This window comes from Phocoena sinus, chromosome 7, assembly GCF_008692025.1.
Source record: "Phocoena sinus isolate mPhoSin1 chromosome 7, mPhoSin1.pri, whole genome shotgun sequence".
NCBI classification, from domain to species: domain Eukaryota; kingdom Metazoa; phylum Chordata; class Mammalia; order Artiodactyla; family Phocoenidae; genus Phocoena; species Phocoena sinus.
Window position 1 is genome coordinate 60629001 of NC_045769.1, and position 18857 is coordinate 60647857.

The 18857-nt window shown below is 40.7% G+C and overlaps 1 protein-coding gene across 1 annotated transcript in view; it reads right to left on the reverse strand.

Moving 5' to 3' along the window:
* RAPGEF4 (Rap guanine nucleotide exchange factor 4) overlaps window positions 1-18857 on the reverse strand; it is a 337054-nt gene that overhangs the window by 46097 nt on the left and 272100 nt on the right. Inside the window, 6 exon segments of the mRNA XM_032638316.1 lie at window positions 3875-3953; window positions 8219-8307; window positions 13760-13875; window positions 15741-15887; window positions 16302-16378; window positions 18602-18662. Of these exon segments, the coding sequence (XP_032494207.1) occupies window positions 3875-3953; window positions 8219-8307; window positions 13760-13875; window positions 15741-15887; window positions 16302-16378; window positions 18602-18662 (569 nt within the window).

The following is an 18857-nucleotide window of genomic DNA, read 5'->3' on the forward strand; positions in this document are numbered from 1 at the left end:
TTTCACTTATATAAAATTATACACGTATATAATTTCTGAAAGCTTTTTCATAATACAATGGTGAGATACCAGGTGAATTTTGTTCTTTTTCTGTAAATTGAATTTTTTACAATGAGAATGTTCTATTTTTAAGGATGACAAAGCTATCTATATTTAGAAAAATGGTGTGAAAAAAATTAATGGGAGAGAAATGGCTCTGTTTGTTTAGTAACAAACCATACACAGTTATTTAGCGTATGACCCCATTATTATATTTCAAAGCATGTATCTATATGTATAGAAAAAAGACTGGAAGGCTACAGACCAAAATGTTAACCACAGTAATACCTGGTAGGTTTATAGGGGGTTTTAATTTTCTTTTTAAAGACTAATGGAAAATTGAACTGAATTCTAAGTACAGATTTTTAAAAGATTAAAGAAACTAGAGATGAAAAGTACAGAAATTGAACAAATATAATTTTAAAAAAACTCATTATAAAGCACTTGTATTCATCAGGCCAAATCATGTTCCAAGCATATCTAATGAATAGAGAGTCTCTCTCATTAGCACATAAAAGGCCTGAAATATTAATGTTAAACAGAGTTTTACCATCTTCTGTGCTAAAAGCAAAATTGGAGGAGACATACAATGTGGATTAAGGACAGAAATAGCCACCAGTGGCTCAGGGCTCAAATCTTTTCTGTACTTTTCCGTACTTTAATTCTGAAAGTAATTACCTTTCTCTGAGCAAATCGTAATTTTTCATTATCCTAGTTTATTGACTTGGAAAAAGAGCAGTGAAAACACTGACTTCTTCATAGAGCTGCTATGAAAAGTCACACATATTAAGTACTTAAAAACACTCAGCCAAATCAACTCACTCAGTATAAGTGCTTTAATGGAACGTAGTTAAGTATTATATTTTACTATCCCTAAATCCCGTAACAATGTGGATATTAGCCCACTTGTTCCGTTTTACATTCTATCTCCCTGTCACATGAGGACATGGTGCTAATGAGTTTATATGTGTCTGTTTTTGTCTTTTTTTTTCTTTTGACTGTTCATTGTCTATTTCTCCACGTTCTCTCTTTTTCTTTACAGGCAGTCTCTATAAAACTGTCCAGTAAAGTGCTTTGCCTTTCTTTGACCAATATATCAGCAGTGACTCAAGCTACTCCCAGGGATGTGGGAATGAGGTAAGGGCCCAGGATGTTTGGAGTAGATTTACTCTAAAAGCTGTTCCTTAGTTGCTACCCCCGAGGTTCCCTTCTAAGGTCTGGACTCTTTAAGGATTCCTTCAGTTCTCTGAGTTACCCCATCCCTCTGATGAATTCCTTTATTCCTTAAGTCACTCACAGTTGGTTTACGTTACTTATGACCAAGAAAAGGAGCTTACATAAGAAGCCTATATAACATCTCCCTGGAGGCAAAGGGACTAAAACTTGAGTCTTTAGCATGATATAAACACACTTACACATATGTGACTTTCAAGGATAGAGCCCTTTCCATTCGCTTGCCTGTGGCAGGATAAGTTCCTGGCCTCCCTGGCATGCTTTCTCGAGGCATTAGAGGACAGTAATTCTTGTTTTACTCCCAATATCTAAGGACTGGACTTAAGCTGTCCAATATGGCAGCCACTAGCCACATCTGGCTATTTACATTTAAATTAATAGAAATTAAATAAAATTAACAATTCAGTTCCTCAGTCATAGTGGCCAATTTCAAGGCTAGTGGCTACTGGACTAGCACAGATATAGAATATTTCCATCACTGCAAAAAGTTCTATTGGACACTATTTATTTGGTTTTAACAAATTAGGCCCACTTTGGTTTTTAGCCAACTGAAGCACAGATGAACATGTATCATGCATGCAATACGTTACCAAGAAATGTTCTTAAACTCTAATTAAAAGATAAGCTTTTAAAGAAATAAGTTGTGAAGAAAAAAAAAGTGACACACCCCATGCTTTGAATCCTAAGACCTGGATAAATCCTAGTTCTGCCACTTGCCTTGGGTATGTTTGTTTTTGCCTCAGAATCCTCGTTTGTAAAATAAAGCTGATACTAACCCAATAGAGTCCTGTAAGGATAAAGTAGTCTAATATGGGTCAGTGGTGCCTGACACGTAAAGAGTTGATTCAAAATAGAACAATTAAGAGAATCTAAGTTCTCAAAGGGCGGGGTGTGAAGGAGGTGGTCTGAGGGCACTAAGTAGTGTAGATGATACCCAACCATCCTGATTCCTTCCATCTCTGAGAAAAGAATTAGGATTGGATATCACAGGCCTCCCTTGATTCTACTGTCCACTTTCCTGCCTTCTCCTCCCTGCAACATCATCCCTGCCACATCCCTACTGGGGCATGGCATAGACTTTCCCTCTAGGATCTTCTATTTTAAGAACAGAGGTCAGTGCTATGAATGTTCTCAATCAATTCTGAAGGAGAATAAGCTAATAAGAAATCAGAATTTGCCAGAAGAATATAAGCTTAATGTTTGGGGCTTTGAGTTGTAAAGGTATGACTTGGCCCACTACGTTCTCTCACCCTTCTTTTGGTTTTGTTTGCCTTAAGCTTATCAACATGCTAACTGTTGGAGGAAAAAAAAAAATCTAAACTCAGTGGTGGTTTTTATTTTTCCTTCCAACAAATCTCAAAGGTCTAATAATGATTACTAAGTACGGAGTTAAAGAGCACAGAGAGATCCTGAATGTGTTAATTTTACTTGAGAAAAACTATGTATGAGCCAGAAAGAATGTGTAATATATTTAAGTCTCATTAAGCTGTCATTACTTGGAAAGATATTTTCCAGGCAAATAAACACCCAAATCTCACTCTTGCAGCATCCTCAGAATAGCACATTCAACTCCAATCTCCTATCCTCATACATTCTGTTGACTTCAAAGAGAATTATGGGTGAACAAGAAAATGAGAATCAGGTAGGGCAATTATAATTCTGAAAAAGGAAAACAGGCCACATTGATTGGGTTGCTCAGAGAAAAGAGAGCCATTCTCCTTCAATATATCTCGTTGCTCAAGAAGGCCAAAGTATTTGGGGGCCTAATTTTTTGCTGCTTTAAAAATAAAGCAGAATTGGAAAGTATACTTTCACATTCTGCCCAAGTTGAGGGTGTATCTCATTCATAATATTCACTCCTCTTATTCAACTTCTATCTTCTGAATGTTCCCTCTGTGCCAGACACTGTGCACCCACTGGTCAACTCAATAGACTATTGAAAAGCTGCCCCAAACAAGCTCAGTATGAAGCTCCCTAGAGGAACTGCCATTAGAATTTCAAGTTTTATATCTTTGACATAAGTCCATGGGATAATGATAAAAATAGCCACAAAGGAATACATTTCGGTATCTAGAGAACAGGGTGAACTAGGACGAATGTGAAAGAAAAGTGACCCCCCAATGATAACTTGTATCTATCTCAGCAGTTAGTGTTCTGATTAATACTACAGCTTAGAAGGACACAAACAGATCACCGTCCATCCTGCCAGGTATCCGGACAGAGGTACAAAGTCTGTCTCTGAGCTTAGGAAACTATCCCTAATAATATTCCCTAATAATATTGGTCACCATAGCCTTCTCTGGCCTACCTCCCAGGTATGTATATTTCTCATCAGCATTACCTTCCTTATAAGGGTAAACTGGCTCACTTTTCTCTGCACAGGGAATAAGGAGGAAATCCTTAAACATGGCACAGCAAAGCCATGCCAGGGAGAGCTGGAAACTTGTGCGAGGGGAAAACTGCTGATGTTTCAGAGTTCGACAAGGGCGGAAAGCACAATTCTGCCCGAGCCATGACTTACCTTGAGAGCATGCAATGAGATAATGGCCACGTACATGTGGGGTGTTGTTGAGGGAACAGACTTCTCACAACAAAAGGATATTGGGCCACCAGAGCTGGGCAAAGCTGGGTATTTGGCATAAAAACACAGTGCATCATAACAAAGTCATTTAAAACTGAATCTGCAGGGGGCAAAACAAAGCAGAAAAGGAAATTAGATTCCTGTAGAAATGTTTAGGAAAGCAGGAGTATCCATTCATTTGTTCCTGGCCAGTGGTTCTTACACATCGGCTTGGGGTATTGTGGTTTTACTGTACAAAGAAGCACTGTGTATAAAAGTAATACGGCTGACAGAGCTTGAGATCAAAACTCAATTTCTTAGGACAATGGACAAAACGCATGGTAGTTTTAAAAGAGACAGACTTGTAATAATGACACTGGTCACCTGAGCCACAATTAATTAAAAAAAAATATATATCTAAAACTAAAGAGCCACACATGGGCAGTACCATGTATGCAGGATTAGGACATGGTCATTTTTTGTCTATTTTACACCACCTGTCTTTTGTCAATATCTCTTTTCCTTTATTTCTTTTTTACCTTCTATTTCCAGAAGGAGCAATAAAAGATGAAAGGGTGATAGAATCACAGAAAAAGGAGGTGGTAAGAGCAGAGAACTGGTGAGGGAAACAAAAGCAGAAAAAAAAAAAAAGACAAGATAAAGGCTGTGAGCAGCAATTGAAGCAAAACAAAAGCTCTCCAGTAGATTAAAATGGTGTATGTCCTATATTTGAAGCTATTTTTAGATAGGTAAGTGGGGGAGATGGCAAAAGAAATAAGGCAAGTCCCCCCAAATAAGCTTCATCTTGAATTTGTTGCTGCTTCTTCATTGCAAAGACTATATTATCCAGGCAGCCTTAATGGGAAAGCACGTAAAGACAGACCTAAAAGCCTTAGGAGTACACAAGTTAAAGCTTTGGAATCCAAGATACTTATGGGGGTTTTCAATTAAAAATGAACTACCATGGCTGAGATCTGTGAAACTCACATAACTTCTCAAATAGAAAAGGGTGAGAAATATGAAAATTGTCTAACTATATGTATTGAATTTTCAATGTCTATGTTTTAAATTAACAAATACTATCAAAGTTGGAATCAGTGACTAAAGGTTTAACTGTTATACGTATTTTTTAAAAATTGATATAACTGTCATAAATTATGTAAGTTTAAGATACACAAAGTGTTGATTTGATACATATACATACTGCAGTATGATTACCACCTTAGCTTTAGTTAACATATCTATCACGTCACATAATACCATTATACTCATTTAAATATAGGTGATGAGTGTAATCCAAAGTTGTCATAACTAGGTGTTACTAGTGATTTCAGTCCCATTATACTGAGCCAGAGAAGATGCCGAGGTGTCAGACAGAAGATGTACGGAACTTTTTTTCTTAGGTATGAAAGGACGTTCGTTGGCATGTCTGAGTTGAACATCTAGTGTCATCTTTATATGTTTTAGAGATAAAGGATTTCTCTGAGGATAGGAGAGAAAATTCTTGCTTATAAGGCTCCCCGAGGCCTGTGCTATAAAGTAATTTAAATTTTGCTAAAGCAGAGATTTGAGGCGCATGCTTCAAGGCTGGCGAGACCGTCAATCAGCATGGTAATCACCCAGCACCCACATCTCAATGTGGCTTTCTTATTCTCTGCTCATAAGCAGTAACTCTTGAGAGCTGATTAAAAAAATCATTTCCTACTAGAAAATGATTTTCCAAGTCACTCAAGGACTAATTCTGGTCGTAGAAGTAGAAAGTCTAGGAAACCAAAAGGTCTCAGGCAGAAAATACGTGTTTTGGGGTAAACTAAGAGAATGTACTATCAAAGCCAGGGGTGTTCATTTCTACGATGTAAACCAGTTTCACTGGCAACTCTGACATCTCTTTCGTATTGTAAATCCAGAAATGCCAAGGGTCTCCCACCCTACTGCATCCGTGAGTTTCATGGGGCTGAACTAAGATTATTTTTAGTGTCTAGGAGGACCATACAGTAATTCATATTTTTGATTATAAGAAAGACAGATTTATTCTTTCATCCAATCCATGAACATTACTTGCAAGAATAACAAAATCAGAAAAAAACTGCAGGGAATAAAGTTCAGTATTAAATTATGACGTGAACTTAGTTCTAATATAAAAAATGGAATGGTCAGGAGTCATATCCTAAGTGGCAGTCACGCTATATACACTGATTTCTGGCCTCCAAGTTTTTAAGGAGCAATAATCCAGTCCCCTCCTCTTTCAGAAGTGACTTTAAAAGGAAGAATATATTTGTTCTTCATGGGTAGTAAAGATCTTACAGATCTTTTCTTAGATTCCATAGTCTCTAATGCACCAGAACGTTCCTTTTTGGACAATATTCACTTTAGAGAAGACGTTGTTTCTTGTATTATGCAATCACACATTCTGGGCAACAGTTAATCGGAGGGGAAAACTCTGTATTTTTCCTGACCTCGGGTCCTAGAAATTTGGTTTGAGGTTATGTTTGCCTCTTGGAAGCAAGCAATCCTCTCATAACTGGTCCCTCAAGGATTTCCTTTTTCAAGAAGAGATCTTATCACATTCTCCTTGCTCAGACATCTTCAACCACTTCTCAAGGCTTAGCTTCACATTTAAGATGGCTCTGAGATCTGAACCCTAATTCTTAGACCCTACCTTCTTTCTGACACTTATGTATACAATAGTCTAGCAAAGCCAGACCACCTGGTCCTCCTTGTCTCTTTCTAGGTCAGCACTCATGTTGTCCCTCGGGATGGAAGACTTCATCCTTAGTCACTGGATGTGACTGGTTACCTGCCTTCCTTCAGGGCCACTTCAAAGGCTGTATCCTCTGTGACACTCTGCCTGGTCCCCTCAGCCTTACGATCAAGTTGTCTGCACATTCCTTTAGGCCCTGTAGCAGGTTATATAAGCTTCCTGAGGACAGGAGGGTGGTCTCTTGTTCACACTGCCTTTCCTAAGCGTCAGCTTAGCACCAGCCCAACGGGATCCTCCACAAATATTGAACTGAAATAGCTGCCCTGGAGCCAGAGATCCTGGCTTTTATATCTACTACTCCCCAATTAATTCACTACATAAAAAACCTTAGATAATGTATATAAAAAAAGGAGAAACTGGAATGGGAAGATAAAATAAGAAGTAAATCAGTGGTAAAATACTTTTAGAAGGCATAATAATGTTAACTTTACCTTGAGTATATTGCAAAGATGAGAGAACTGGACGTTGAACTACTACTAAGTTTTTTAGATAAGTCTTTGAACTTCTCTCAGTGAGAAATCTTCTTCTATGGAGTTCAGTGTGCTTAAAAATATTAACCCATTATTCTGAGGGGCCAGTAGCAAATGAATGTGGGCTGTTCCAAAGTCACACATAAGATGGTAACCAAAGTGGAGAATGATACCAAACTCTGAACACTTAATTCATTGGTAAGATTCATCTCCTTTACCCTCAAATCTCTGTGTCTTAGTTAACAAGACTGGTTCACTGGAAGGTGGTATTATGAGTTGATTTTTTCCCCCAAGAAAGATACGCTGAAGTCCAAATTCGCAGTACCTCAGAATGTGACCTTGTTTGAAATAAGGTCTTTACAGATATAGTCAAGTTAAGATAAGATAATTCATGTGGGACCTAATCCAATTATGATGATGTCCTTATAAAAAGGGGAAATTTGGACACAGAGACACATGCACAGAGGGAAAACGATGTGAAGTGACACAGGGAGAATACTGTGTAAAGATGAACATTGGAGTGACACATCTACAAGCCAAGGGATGCCAAAGATGGCCAGCAACCCCCCAGAAGCTAGGCAAGAGGCACGGAACGGATTCTCCCTCACAGCCCTCAGAAGGAACCGACCCTGCCGTCACGCGGATCTCAGACTTCTAGCCTCCTGATCTAAGAAGCGATACGTTCCGTTGCTCAAGGCACCCAGTTTGTGGCACTTCGTTCTAGCAGTCCTAGGAATCTAATACAGGTGGTGTTTCGTTACACTCTGGGGCAGCCCAAGCATCTCAGAAAGAACCACTTTACTCCCAGTTGGAGCACAGTTGTGCCTTTTACAGAGGCAGCTTCAAATCCTTTACGGGAATAGGTACTATTTAAATTATAGCCTAAGAGGTGCCTACGGAAGGTGGGATCTAAATGATAACTTAACAAATGCCTTTGGAAGGCTACTCTTAATATCTGTGAACGAGACTGAGCCATCTACAAAGCACAGCCAGGACGAGTAGGCAGAGGAGGGTCAAGAGGATGCTCTTCTAATGGTCATACACATGACCCATTTCTAAAACTGCTGTGGCTACACACACTGAGAATGAACTCAGAACTTTTTTTACAATGCTCTGCGTGGATTTAATAGACACACAACCGTTCTAGGTGTTTACCTGTTGCTTCATTTAAAGCTGGCTCAAGGCGTATCGTTTCTAGAAAATGCTCTAAAATTTTTTCAGGTGTTCCTGACATCACAGTATACCTGGATAAGAAATAAAACCATCATTAGTTTTCCAAAAGTGGGCAAATCATTAATATATAACATTTTACATATCTGCGTTTTTGGGTTTTTTTTTTTTTGAGATCCCAGGGAACCATATGGACTCAACTTGTGACCCATATTCTCCATAAGGTAAGAAGGATCATGTACCTTGTCAAAGTCACATAAGCAGGCAACAGAAACATCTCAAATTGAAGTAGTTACTAAAACATTATTCTTTTTTCCCTACATGGGACTAAAGTAAACTTCTTAGAGAGTGGCTCTAGCAGGCTGGGAACTGAGGCATTTCAGCCTTGTTTCAAGGGGAATGAAAAGGAACATGTAAATCCGGGGCAGTTCAGGGCAAGGGGAAGTGACAGTAAACTAGGTTATCCATATATGGGTTACTTGTTGCAAAATTTCAACCGCACGCTGGATTCCCCTGACTATTTCTGGAATGCTCTGTGTTTCCCAACTGTACACTGGTATGTGCTTTGGAAATGCAGCTAAGAATAAGAGAAAAGAAAACAAACCCCCAAAACACCAATGAGCAAACAAACCCCAGTAGCATCTGAAGAGGAAATAAATCAGTAGTGGAACATCCATGTAACTTATATCAAGGTCAAATATCAATTAGTTGGCAGGGTGGGGGACGTTAGGCATCATATCAGAAGATCCAGCCATGAAGCTCTCCAATCAACATGGGAGGATGTAGTTTTTAAAATTGAAGGTGGGTTATTTCAAAGTCATATTCAAGACGGTCAAAAACAGTGGGCGAAAGCTATAGGCAAAATACATTAATGGGATCTGGGTACTCCTATTCCAAAACGTAGACTTTGCTCTTCTGCTTGGCATTTCACTTAGGGCAAAATGACAGGGAAGAAAAACAACAATGAAAATAAAATTCTCTTGTGTTTAGAAAGCAGCGGTAGAATTCAGTTCCAGGAGAACTCAGGGCTTTTGTGCCTCCTCACCAATACCCTTTCCCTGCCTGTTTGAGACCTCAGAGGAAGTGTGTTGACAACCCAAGAATATCTCTAATGTATTCAATCTCAGGGGCTTAACCTCCTGCCTGAGGGAGTGAAGAAGAGGCAATGCAACATACGACCCTGTGCCCGGCAACATGGAGTGAGTGAAGCAACCCGGTTTTGAAGGAGGTAGCAAATGCAGTCTATTTGGAAGGTAACTGTTACTTAAACCTATCGTGTGTGTGCATGTGCGTGTGTGCCCTCAGGACCAAAAGGAAGCTGAAGAGTTCAATCTCTGAAAGAATCTGGCTTTGGAGCCTAGAGGGAGAGCCAGGGAATAAAAAAAACAAACTACTTTAATCCGAAAAGTATGACCCTTTTCTCAAAGTAAACAGCATAGAAGATGAGGGTTTTTCCTCTTACAGGCAATGACTATTTGAGGGAAGGAGAGGGCGAATCTATAAATGGCTTTCAATACTTAAATGGAGAAAATTGCTGAGTTCATTCAATAATTCCTAAAATGTATGATTCTTTGATGACCCTTCCAAGATGACCTGCAAGAGGAGCAGCGTGTGACCACACGAGTAAGGAACTGGAGTTGGAGAGGGCAGCTAGAAGGCTGGCTTCCCATCCTGGTGTTCTTGGTGAGGACATTTCTTAGCTAGGGTTTTTGTCTGGCCAAAAAGAATAAGGGCTTGGGGCTTCCCTGGTGTCGCAGTGGTTGGGAGTCCGCCTGCCGGTGCAGGGGACGTGGGTTCGTGCCCCGGTCCGGGAAGATCTCACATGCCGCGGAGCGGCTGGGCCCGTGAGCCATGGCCGCTGAGCCTGTGCGTCCGGAGCCTGTGCGAATAAAGGCTTACCTGGGTGGCAAGCCTTGAATGCTCTCGGCTCACTAGTAAGAGAAAATGGCGTCCTACTCTCTGCCCACCTGGTCAATTGCAGACATCAGGGCACGTGTCTTTTGCTGCCAAAGTCTTCCTCTAGTGGTACAACTGCCTTACCCTATCCTATCTCTCTTCTCAGCACCACAGAAGGCTATTCAGGGGTTGGTAATCTCTCAGGACCAGGAACCCTGAAGAGGGAGGGGCAGGGAGCTTCTGGCCTGTGATCTTGCAGCTCTGGGCTTGGCTGAAACATGTTATTACTTTCTTTCGGGCTGGACACTGCCAGGTGCCTACTGCTTGACCTCTGTTTAAATGGAGAAGACTTGAAGACCAGACAGTATGGCTCTCTTCAGTTTATTGCATGAAGAAGTTACTGTAGTCCAAGTTAAAGAGAACCCTGATTGGTTACATTAGCTAAGCTGTGAGGTTCTAAACTTGAGAGAGAAAAATCTTTTTCTAACACCAAGTCCGGAAATGAGGACACGTCTATCTGTATCCAGAACAAAAAAAGAGGTGGGGAGTGGTGCCTAAAAGAGACTATCTTTCTGCAAACAGGATGGAGTTGAACGATTGGGTGGTTGATAGTCTAAGGAAAAAGCAACACAGTCACTAAGAACAGGAATAGTCATTTCAAATTCTCTCTTATTAAAACCACATAACCACAGAGCAGGAGATACCCAAAATGGTAGATATTTGAGGGCGTCGTATAGTTTATCCATCATGAGAAATACTGTCTTGCTATCGACATTTTAGTATCACACTCAGAGTTGAGTGGCTTGAGGAGAGTCAGGCAGTTTTGAATGGTTAAAATGTACAGTTATCCCTCGGTATCCGCGGGGGGTCGGTTCCAGGACCCCCGCAGATACCAAAATCCATGGATGCCCAAGTTCCTTGTATAAAATGGTGTAGTATTTGCATATAACCTACACACTTCTCATATACTTTATTTTTTTCTTCTTATATACTTTAAATCATCTCTATATTACTTAGAATACCTAAGACAATGTAAATGCTATGTAAATAGTTGTAAACACAGTGTAAATGCTATTTAAACAGTTGCCAGTGTGTGGCAAATTCAAGTTTTGCTTTTGGGAACTTTCTGACAATTTTTTTTTTCCAGATATTTTCCATCTGTGGTTGGTTGAATCTATGGATGTGGAACCCCCAGATACAGAGGGCCAACTGTATGTATAAACTATTCTGGATTTTTCTCAGGGTAAAGGTAAATCAGAAAAATAACGTTATCAGCACCAACATGGTGACCCTCTTTGAGCTGAAAAAAGATAATTTCTGAGGAGACAGGGGCCCTAAAGGATCCTAAATTTTAAGTCCCTCCAGAGACACGGTTGTTGCCACGTTCTTCGAGTTGTCCAGAACATCAGGCCAAAATTCACTTACACGCGCCCCCCCACCCTTTTCAACTCTGGTCTGGCTCGGGAAAACTCAACATGGAAAATGACCCTTTGAAACAGTGGCTCCTTACTCTTCAGGGAATGGTTGGCATGGTGCACTTCTGTGTATGCCTGATATTTCCTAAATGGTGTGCTGTGAACATGCACGAGGCTTTGAATTCTATAAGAAATTTAGATTGGTCTACAGGACACCAATAAGGAGATATAACAGAAATCAGATCTAGGCCTAAAATAAATTGAATGCGTGTGGGCTCTCCTTTTCCCTTTAGTTTGATTTCATAAAGAAGTCTATATTTGGAGAGCACTCTGAATGGAAGCTGTTGTAACATGCAAACGCTTTTGATCATCTTCCTGTGCCATAAAGAGGTGAAGGAAGGCGGCCTCCGGGGCCCTCTTGGTCAAATGTTTTAAGGTTGTGAAGAATTTAAGGCTTACTTTCTCAGGTAGCAACATTTTCCTGAGACATCTGAGGCATTATTAAAGAATGCAGATGACCACTATAAAATGGTCTAGTTATACTTAAAAGCACTAAAGAAAATCACTGGGGGTAGTCCCAGACTTCACATAAAAAATATTTTCATTCTCATCCTCCTTTGTGGGCTGGAAGGACAACTGCTGAAAAACATTTGAACAAGAACATTTTTCAAGAATGCATAGTAGTGAAAAATAGAAGAATAATAAAGAATTCTGGATGGTAATTTTATAGGTTTGTAAGTGAAGGGATCGTTTTTTATATAGTCTATTTTATGTCAGCCCTTTTGAAATATATTGCTTTGCAACGTTTACTAGATAGTGTTGAGGAGAGAGTATCTAGATACCATATTTTGCTAGAGTAAGTTGTGAGGCTAAAGGAGCATAGACTCAGAAGTCGGTCAAGCTGGACTTGAATGCAAGCTGTATCATTAAAAGTGCTGTCATCCTGGGCAAGGAACTCACTTCTCTGAGCCTAAATTTTTCCATCATCTGTTAAAAGGGGTTGTAATAAGGATTAGATAAAATATGCAAGACGTTCTATGGCTCTTCAGTAACATTGTATTTCTTCCTGCCTTCTTTGCAGATATGCTGACTCATCCGGATGAAATGTCTGAGCCTTGGGCTTTCAGTCTAAACAATTAAAACTCATCATTTATGGTGAGTGTGTTGATTAATGGGAACATCCCGTTTACTTGGCAAAAAAAGAAAAATACTTGGGATGCACTCCATTTCAACATAGTCTGTGGCCGCATTTCTTTAGCTACAGAATTGGTGTTTTTATTACTCTAAGATTAAAAATTAACGTTTATTTAAAAAATGAGATTCTGTAATTTTTTAATAATTTCTTAGAGCTACATTTCCTAATTTCCCTAACTATTCAAATGTGCATACATTTGATTAAAAGAAGTCTCATGTAAGAAGTTGCAGCAAAAGATAGAACCGAACATAGAAATACAGAAAAAGAGTCAAGTTAAATGGGTGACCTGATGTTAAATGTGAAGCAAATACCCTCCAGACGTTAGCAGGAATAAGTATGGATGAGGCCAAATGGATGTTTCCAGGCCACAGTCAATGGACGGCGTTGGGACTTGCCTGGTGGTCCAGTGGATAAGACTCTGTGCTCCCAATGCAGGGGGCCTGGGTTCGATTCCTGGTCTGGGAACTAGATCCCACATGCCGCAACTAAGAAGCCCGCGTGCCGCAACTAAGACCCGTTGCAGCCTAAATAAATAAATATTTTTTAAAATATAGACTGTGTTATATTTGAAGTGTGGGTTTCCATCGAAGATGCTCATTCTGACCGCACGATGAAAACACTTCTTGAGAAATCCTACATATGAAATTCAAACACCAAAGGTTCTCCACACCCAGGCGTCTACGTATCCCTTGAGCTGCCTGGCACTCCTATGCCCATTGTTCTCTCCAAAGCTATTGCCTTCTGCTCCAAGCTATTACAGTTGCACACAGACAGAGGGAGTGTTTTTTACAGTGGGGGAATATTCTCCCCCGAATTACTCTAGGCAGCACCGAGCTCGAAGCAGTGCCAGAAACGGATACATTATACTCTACACGATGTGTGATTAGTCAATAGAGAGAAAAAAAGTCACACACACTGCCGTCTTCCACAAAAAAGGAGAACGTGCTATTGTAGAGATGATGATACCATGTGAAAAGGTTAATCATAGTCTGGCATTTGCAGTGTTGGATGCAAACCTACTTTTGCTGAGGCTGTGAGTTTCCTTGATTAGAAGCCCTGTTCCCTGCTGGGACCTTCTCCAGCACCAAGACATCTTGGTCATGTTCTTTAAGTCTGACTGTATTCGCCTCAACGTCCTGCAAATACAAATTACACCACATACAGATGCTGCCGTTTTCTCAGACAATGAAAAAAATTTCAAATGCTTCAGAAACTCATTTGGTGCTTGTGATGCTAATTGTTGCATCTACAAATTAAGTCATTTTCAAAGTCAAGGGCTGGAACGGTCAGAGAAAGGACCAGATGAGGTTGGAGACACGTGGTTTTAAAAGTCTGCTGTTACCCGAGATGCAGAAAATCAGCTGAGGAGAGAGGAGTGTGCTCAGAGAAACCTTTGGGAGAGGGTGGTACAGCGGAAAGAGAGAGGAGCCAGCGCTCTTATTCTTGATAAATATATGTGGCAAATAGCACTCAGCTTCAGCAGAGTTCTTTCATTCTGATTAACTTCTGAGGGTACTTAGTTTTCTTAGGAGTGGCATGTTTTCCCTCTAATCAAAAGACTTGTAAAAACTATCAGTTTGAAATGTGTTAAAAACACTTTTCAGTTATTTGGAATAATTTTATAAATTACATCCATGATAATGGTCCTAATCTGATTCTTTCAAAGAATAATTGTGGCCGAGTGCAAACTTCATGTGTGTCAACTTCCAAAAGAGTAAAGTTCAAATTTCAGTGTCATTAAAAAATGACTTATTAAAAAGGCTTAATGCACGTTTCCTCCTCATTTGGTTCCTATTTTAAGAGACTGGATAAAAACCACATCAAATTCCATGTGGCGTTTTTTCTATATTAGTCAATGCTTTAATCTTTAACTTAACTTTTTTTGCATCAAGAGAACGCATCCCTAAGACAAACTTTGTTGTCAGAAATTTTGCTGCCAAAGGCAAAAGCTTAAGGTTGTGTAGGAATAGGTGTCCACACCATAAGGGATGGGAAGGAGACTGTAAATCTTCATTAAATAATGCCAAATGTACCAGAAAGCACAGAAGGTGCATTTAGGATTTCAGGGTAGGAGAGAGAAAGATGCTCAGGCTGGGAAAGGCATAGAAGGGAGTCTGCTCTGTGAGCCAGCAGGGAAGGGGAAAGAGCAAAGTGATCCTGGAGGGAACAGTGTCTCTGGGTGAGGTGGGATAGACCATGGGCCACCTGGGACAATATCACCATGCCCAGCGGTCCACAATCAGGCTTCCACCAGCTAAAGCTGGGTTGTCCCTCGTAAGGGACCAGGAGCTGGATGGTGGGGAGAACCTAGGAACCATCTATTCTAACCATCACCCACTCTCACAAATACTTTAACAAGCTTCCATTAGGCCCATCTGCAGAGCCATCTCTAAGTGCAATCTCATGGCTCCTCCTACAAAACCCCAACTATTCTTCACCTACTTGCCAGAGTCTGAAATTCCTTTAGCGTGAATCAATTTGACAAAAAGCACTTGAAATGAAAATGCTTGGTTAGAGTAACCATGGTGGACATTAATTGCCACTAAAATGTAGTCACTTAATAAATCCAGAGGGAGTGTGAGGATATGAGAAAGATTCAGATTTGGGAAGAGACAGGAGGTTTAGGATAGAGAAAGACATGGAGAGGGAGGTGGGGAAGGACACAAAAGGGGAAACCTAGGATTGCAAAGAGAAATGTCTCAGGCTTTGACATTTTGCCAAGGCATCCCTATTTGTCTTCAGTGCTCATGGACCAGGTCAGGTGTGTGCAGGGTTATTTGGTCCAGCACAGCGTGGCACATTTGCGGCCTTACTGGAATATCACCTCTGGACCCCAGAACCCAGCCCAGCACATTGAACATGCCAGGTTTGTAAGCAAGGCCCTTTGGCCCTAGAGCATTCATTAATCACAGTGCTGGCTCAATTAACACTACACTCATTCTTCTTATCTGGCAAAAGTGAAAATGTGACGCCCCTCAGCCACACTTCACCTTGGACTCACCCTCAGGATCCGGTTAAAATCCTCCTTGTCTACTCTTAAGAAATGGCAGTTATCTTCTCGCAAGACGATGGAGGCAGCTCTCGGGGCATCATTCACTAGCGCTAACTTGCCAAAGTCATCACCTTCGTGCAGCGTGCAGACCACACCCTGGAGAGAGCAACACATCCAGATGAAGGTGATCCCTGAAAGGGAGCAAACACCCACCTGCACCCCCCCCACCCCCTGCAAAACACTGTATATATCAATAGGATGTACCCAGGGATGTCAAGTGTGGGGGGAATCAGATAATTACGTTATAATGTTTCATTTCTCTTCCATTGAGTAATCTGGGCTAGGGCCTAACTTAAATGTATACATTATAATCCAGGAGCCCCAGAAAATTCAGTACTACTCTGAGTATAATAACTTAGATAACTTATGATTAGAGATGCTATAATGTCTTTTCTGCATAGAGTAACAACGTTGTAGCAAGCTTAATTGTAGCATTACGTTGTTAATACTTAGAACCACTAGTATATGGAGCATAATAAAGTTTCAGAAAGAAAAAAAAGATATATATACCTTGCCATAAATGACTACATTCACTGATCCTTTTAGAATAATGTACCAGGAGGTGCCTTCTTCCCCCTGGTTAAACACTAGATACAAAAAGATGAAAAGACTTATGACAAGAGTAGAAGCACATCAGTATAAATTACAGCTTATCAAATCATCATTTTTAAGTCCCCAGAATTATGCATTTAATTCCAGAAGGGAAAAAAAAATCACTGGCAAATACGAACTTATTCATGTGGAATATTACTTCCTTTTCTTTAGAATGTGAAAGGAACAGAAATATTGCACTCCTGGCTGTGCCCTAAAGATACGTATTCACTAGATACAAATTCACCAGCTATCCATTCCTTAAAGCAATACATTTCCCCCACAATTCATCAAAACTTACTAAGCTATAGAACACAGTTTTTAAAAGTATTCTGAATGGTAAAGTGAAGTTTGAAAACATGCAAATCAGCATTACATAGTGTTGATGGATGCATATCTACATATTTTTAAAAAAATGGGTTGGAATGATAACCGCATCATATAGGGTAGGAGTTAGCTTGGGGAGGGGAAGAGAAGAATGAGATAAAGGAGGGAACAAGGAGCCTTCACATGTAGAATTTCATTTTTTAGAAAATATAAAAAATGAAAATAGGAAAAAATATGGCATAAGGTTACTATTTGATAAAAAATGTTTTTTAAAAAGGTGTTTGTGGGCTTCCCTGGTGGCGCAGTGGTTGAGAGTCCGCCTGCCGATGCAGGGGACACGGGTTCATGCCCCGGTCCGGGAAGATCCCACATGCTGCGGAGCGGCTGGGCCCGTGAGCCATGGCCGCTGAGCCTGCGCGTCCAGAGCCTGTGCTCCGTGGCGGGAGAGGCCACAGTAGTTAGGGGCCCATGTACCGCAAAAAAAAAAAAAAAAAAAGGTGTTTGTAACAACCTCTAGTTTTTTGTTTGAAATATTTAAGTATTTCATGATAAAATGAAAACCATCAGTAAGAGTGAGTGAAAAGAATAAGCAAAGTTGCAAGTCATCAGTGATCATAAAAATTAAAAAAATATTAAAAGTGAACCTTTAAAATGTAAAGAAAAGACATTCTTACTAAAGTAAATATCAATGTTAGAAATACCACTTTTGATGACTAAAAGTAAAATATTTGAAACTCATTTTTAATTCTTTTTGCTTTTACAGTTCATGGTCTCTGCTTATTTGACTAACACAACTCAGTCTGAAGAAAGAGCAAGATTTTCCAAAGAATGTCTCTTGAAAAGTTAACACGTGTCCATTATAAATGTTTTCTATGTTTCACTGGGTTTAGGAAGTGTCAGTTTACATGGTGTGAAATTTATCTTTACTGTAGAACTCCTGAGAAAGGTAGCATGCTGGTGTGTGTTACTATTCTCCAAGAGAGATTAGAGAAAGAGGCATTTCCTGATCTGAATACACCACTAACCATGTTTTTCAAGAAGGGTTTTGTAGGACGAGTGGGAAACGCCAGCCGAAATAATTTTGCTCACTTTTTTTTTTTTTTTTTTTTTTTTTTTTTGCGGTACGCCGGCCTCTCACCGCTGTGGCCTCTCCCGTTGTGGAGCACAGGCTCCGGACGCGCAGGCTCAGCGGCCATGGTTCACGGACCCAGCCGCTCCGCAGCATGTGGGATCTTCCAGGGCCGGGGCGCGAACCCGTGTCCCCTGCATCGGCAGGCGGACTCTCAACCACTGCGCCACCAGGGAAGCCCTTGCTCACTTTTATTAATATGAAATTTCAATTTCTTGCTCCCAAATATGATCACAGAACTAAACTACAACGTGCATGCTGGAGAGATACTACACATTAGTATTGCATAAATATCTGGGGCAAAGAAATTCTCTCAGGCTTGGAGCTGATAGTGAAAATGAGAGAAGAACAAGAAGGCAGGCGAGTGTGCCAGTCTAACCAGCCTCTCAAGAGACAGATTAGTTCCTCTCAAGCCACGAACTGAAGTGAGGTCACTGTGAGAAGGTTTTGCCTGGGGTTCCCCCTGAAGAGCACTGACTTCATCTCACCCTCTTTAAACACTGCTTGAGCCAGCAGGGGAGGGAGCAAGTGGAGACACAGGCTGGCAACTGCTCCCAGGCTGGCACCCAAAACCCAGCGGGCTGCAGAGTAAGGGATACGTGCTGGGAATAATCACAGGTCCAGAAAAACAAATGGTGCCACATGACATCCTGGCAAGTCAGACCCAGGCCCAAGAAAGGGGAGCATTTGCAGTCAGGCTCCCGTGGCACATCCTAGGGAGGGGGCCAGCCAGGCACCATGCACGATTACAGTCTTCACTTACACACGGTTCCTCCTTTGGCGTGAGACTCGAAAATGAGAACACCTGCTAACTCCCGTTTCACCTAGAAGGAAAAGAGAAAGAATGTGGGGAAAGGCCAGATTTGGGGGGGCTGGGGAGGGACTTGTTCTCTTTCTGAACGGTGCTAACTTCCACGCGGACACCTCCCACTCTGATTTGCTGCTCCTCCTGTCTAGAACCACTTCCACTAGATGTGCCACTAGATTTTTATTAGTTTTTTAAGAAATTGAAGTATAGT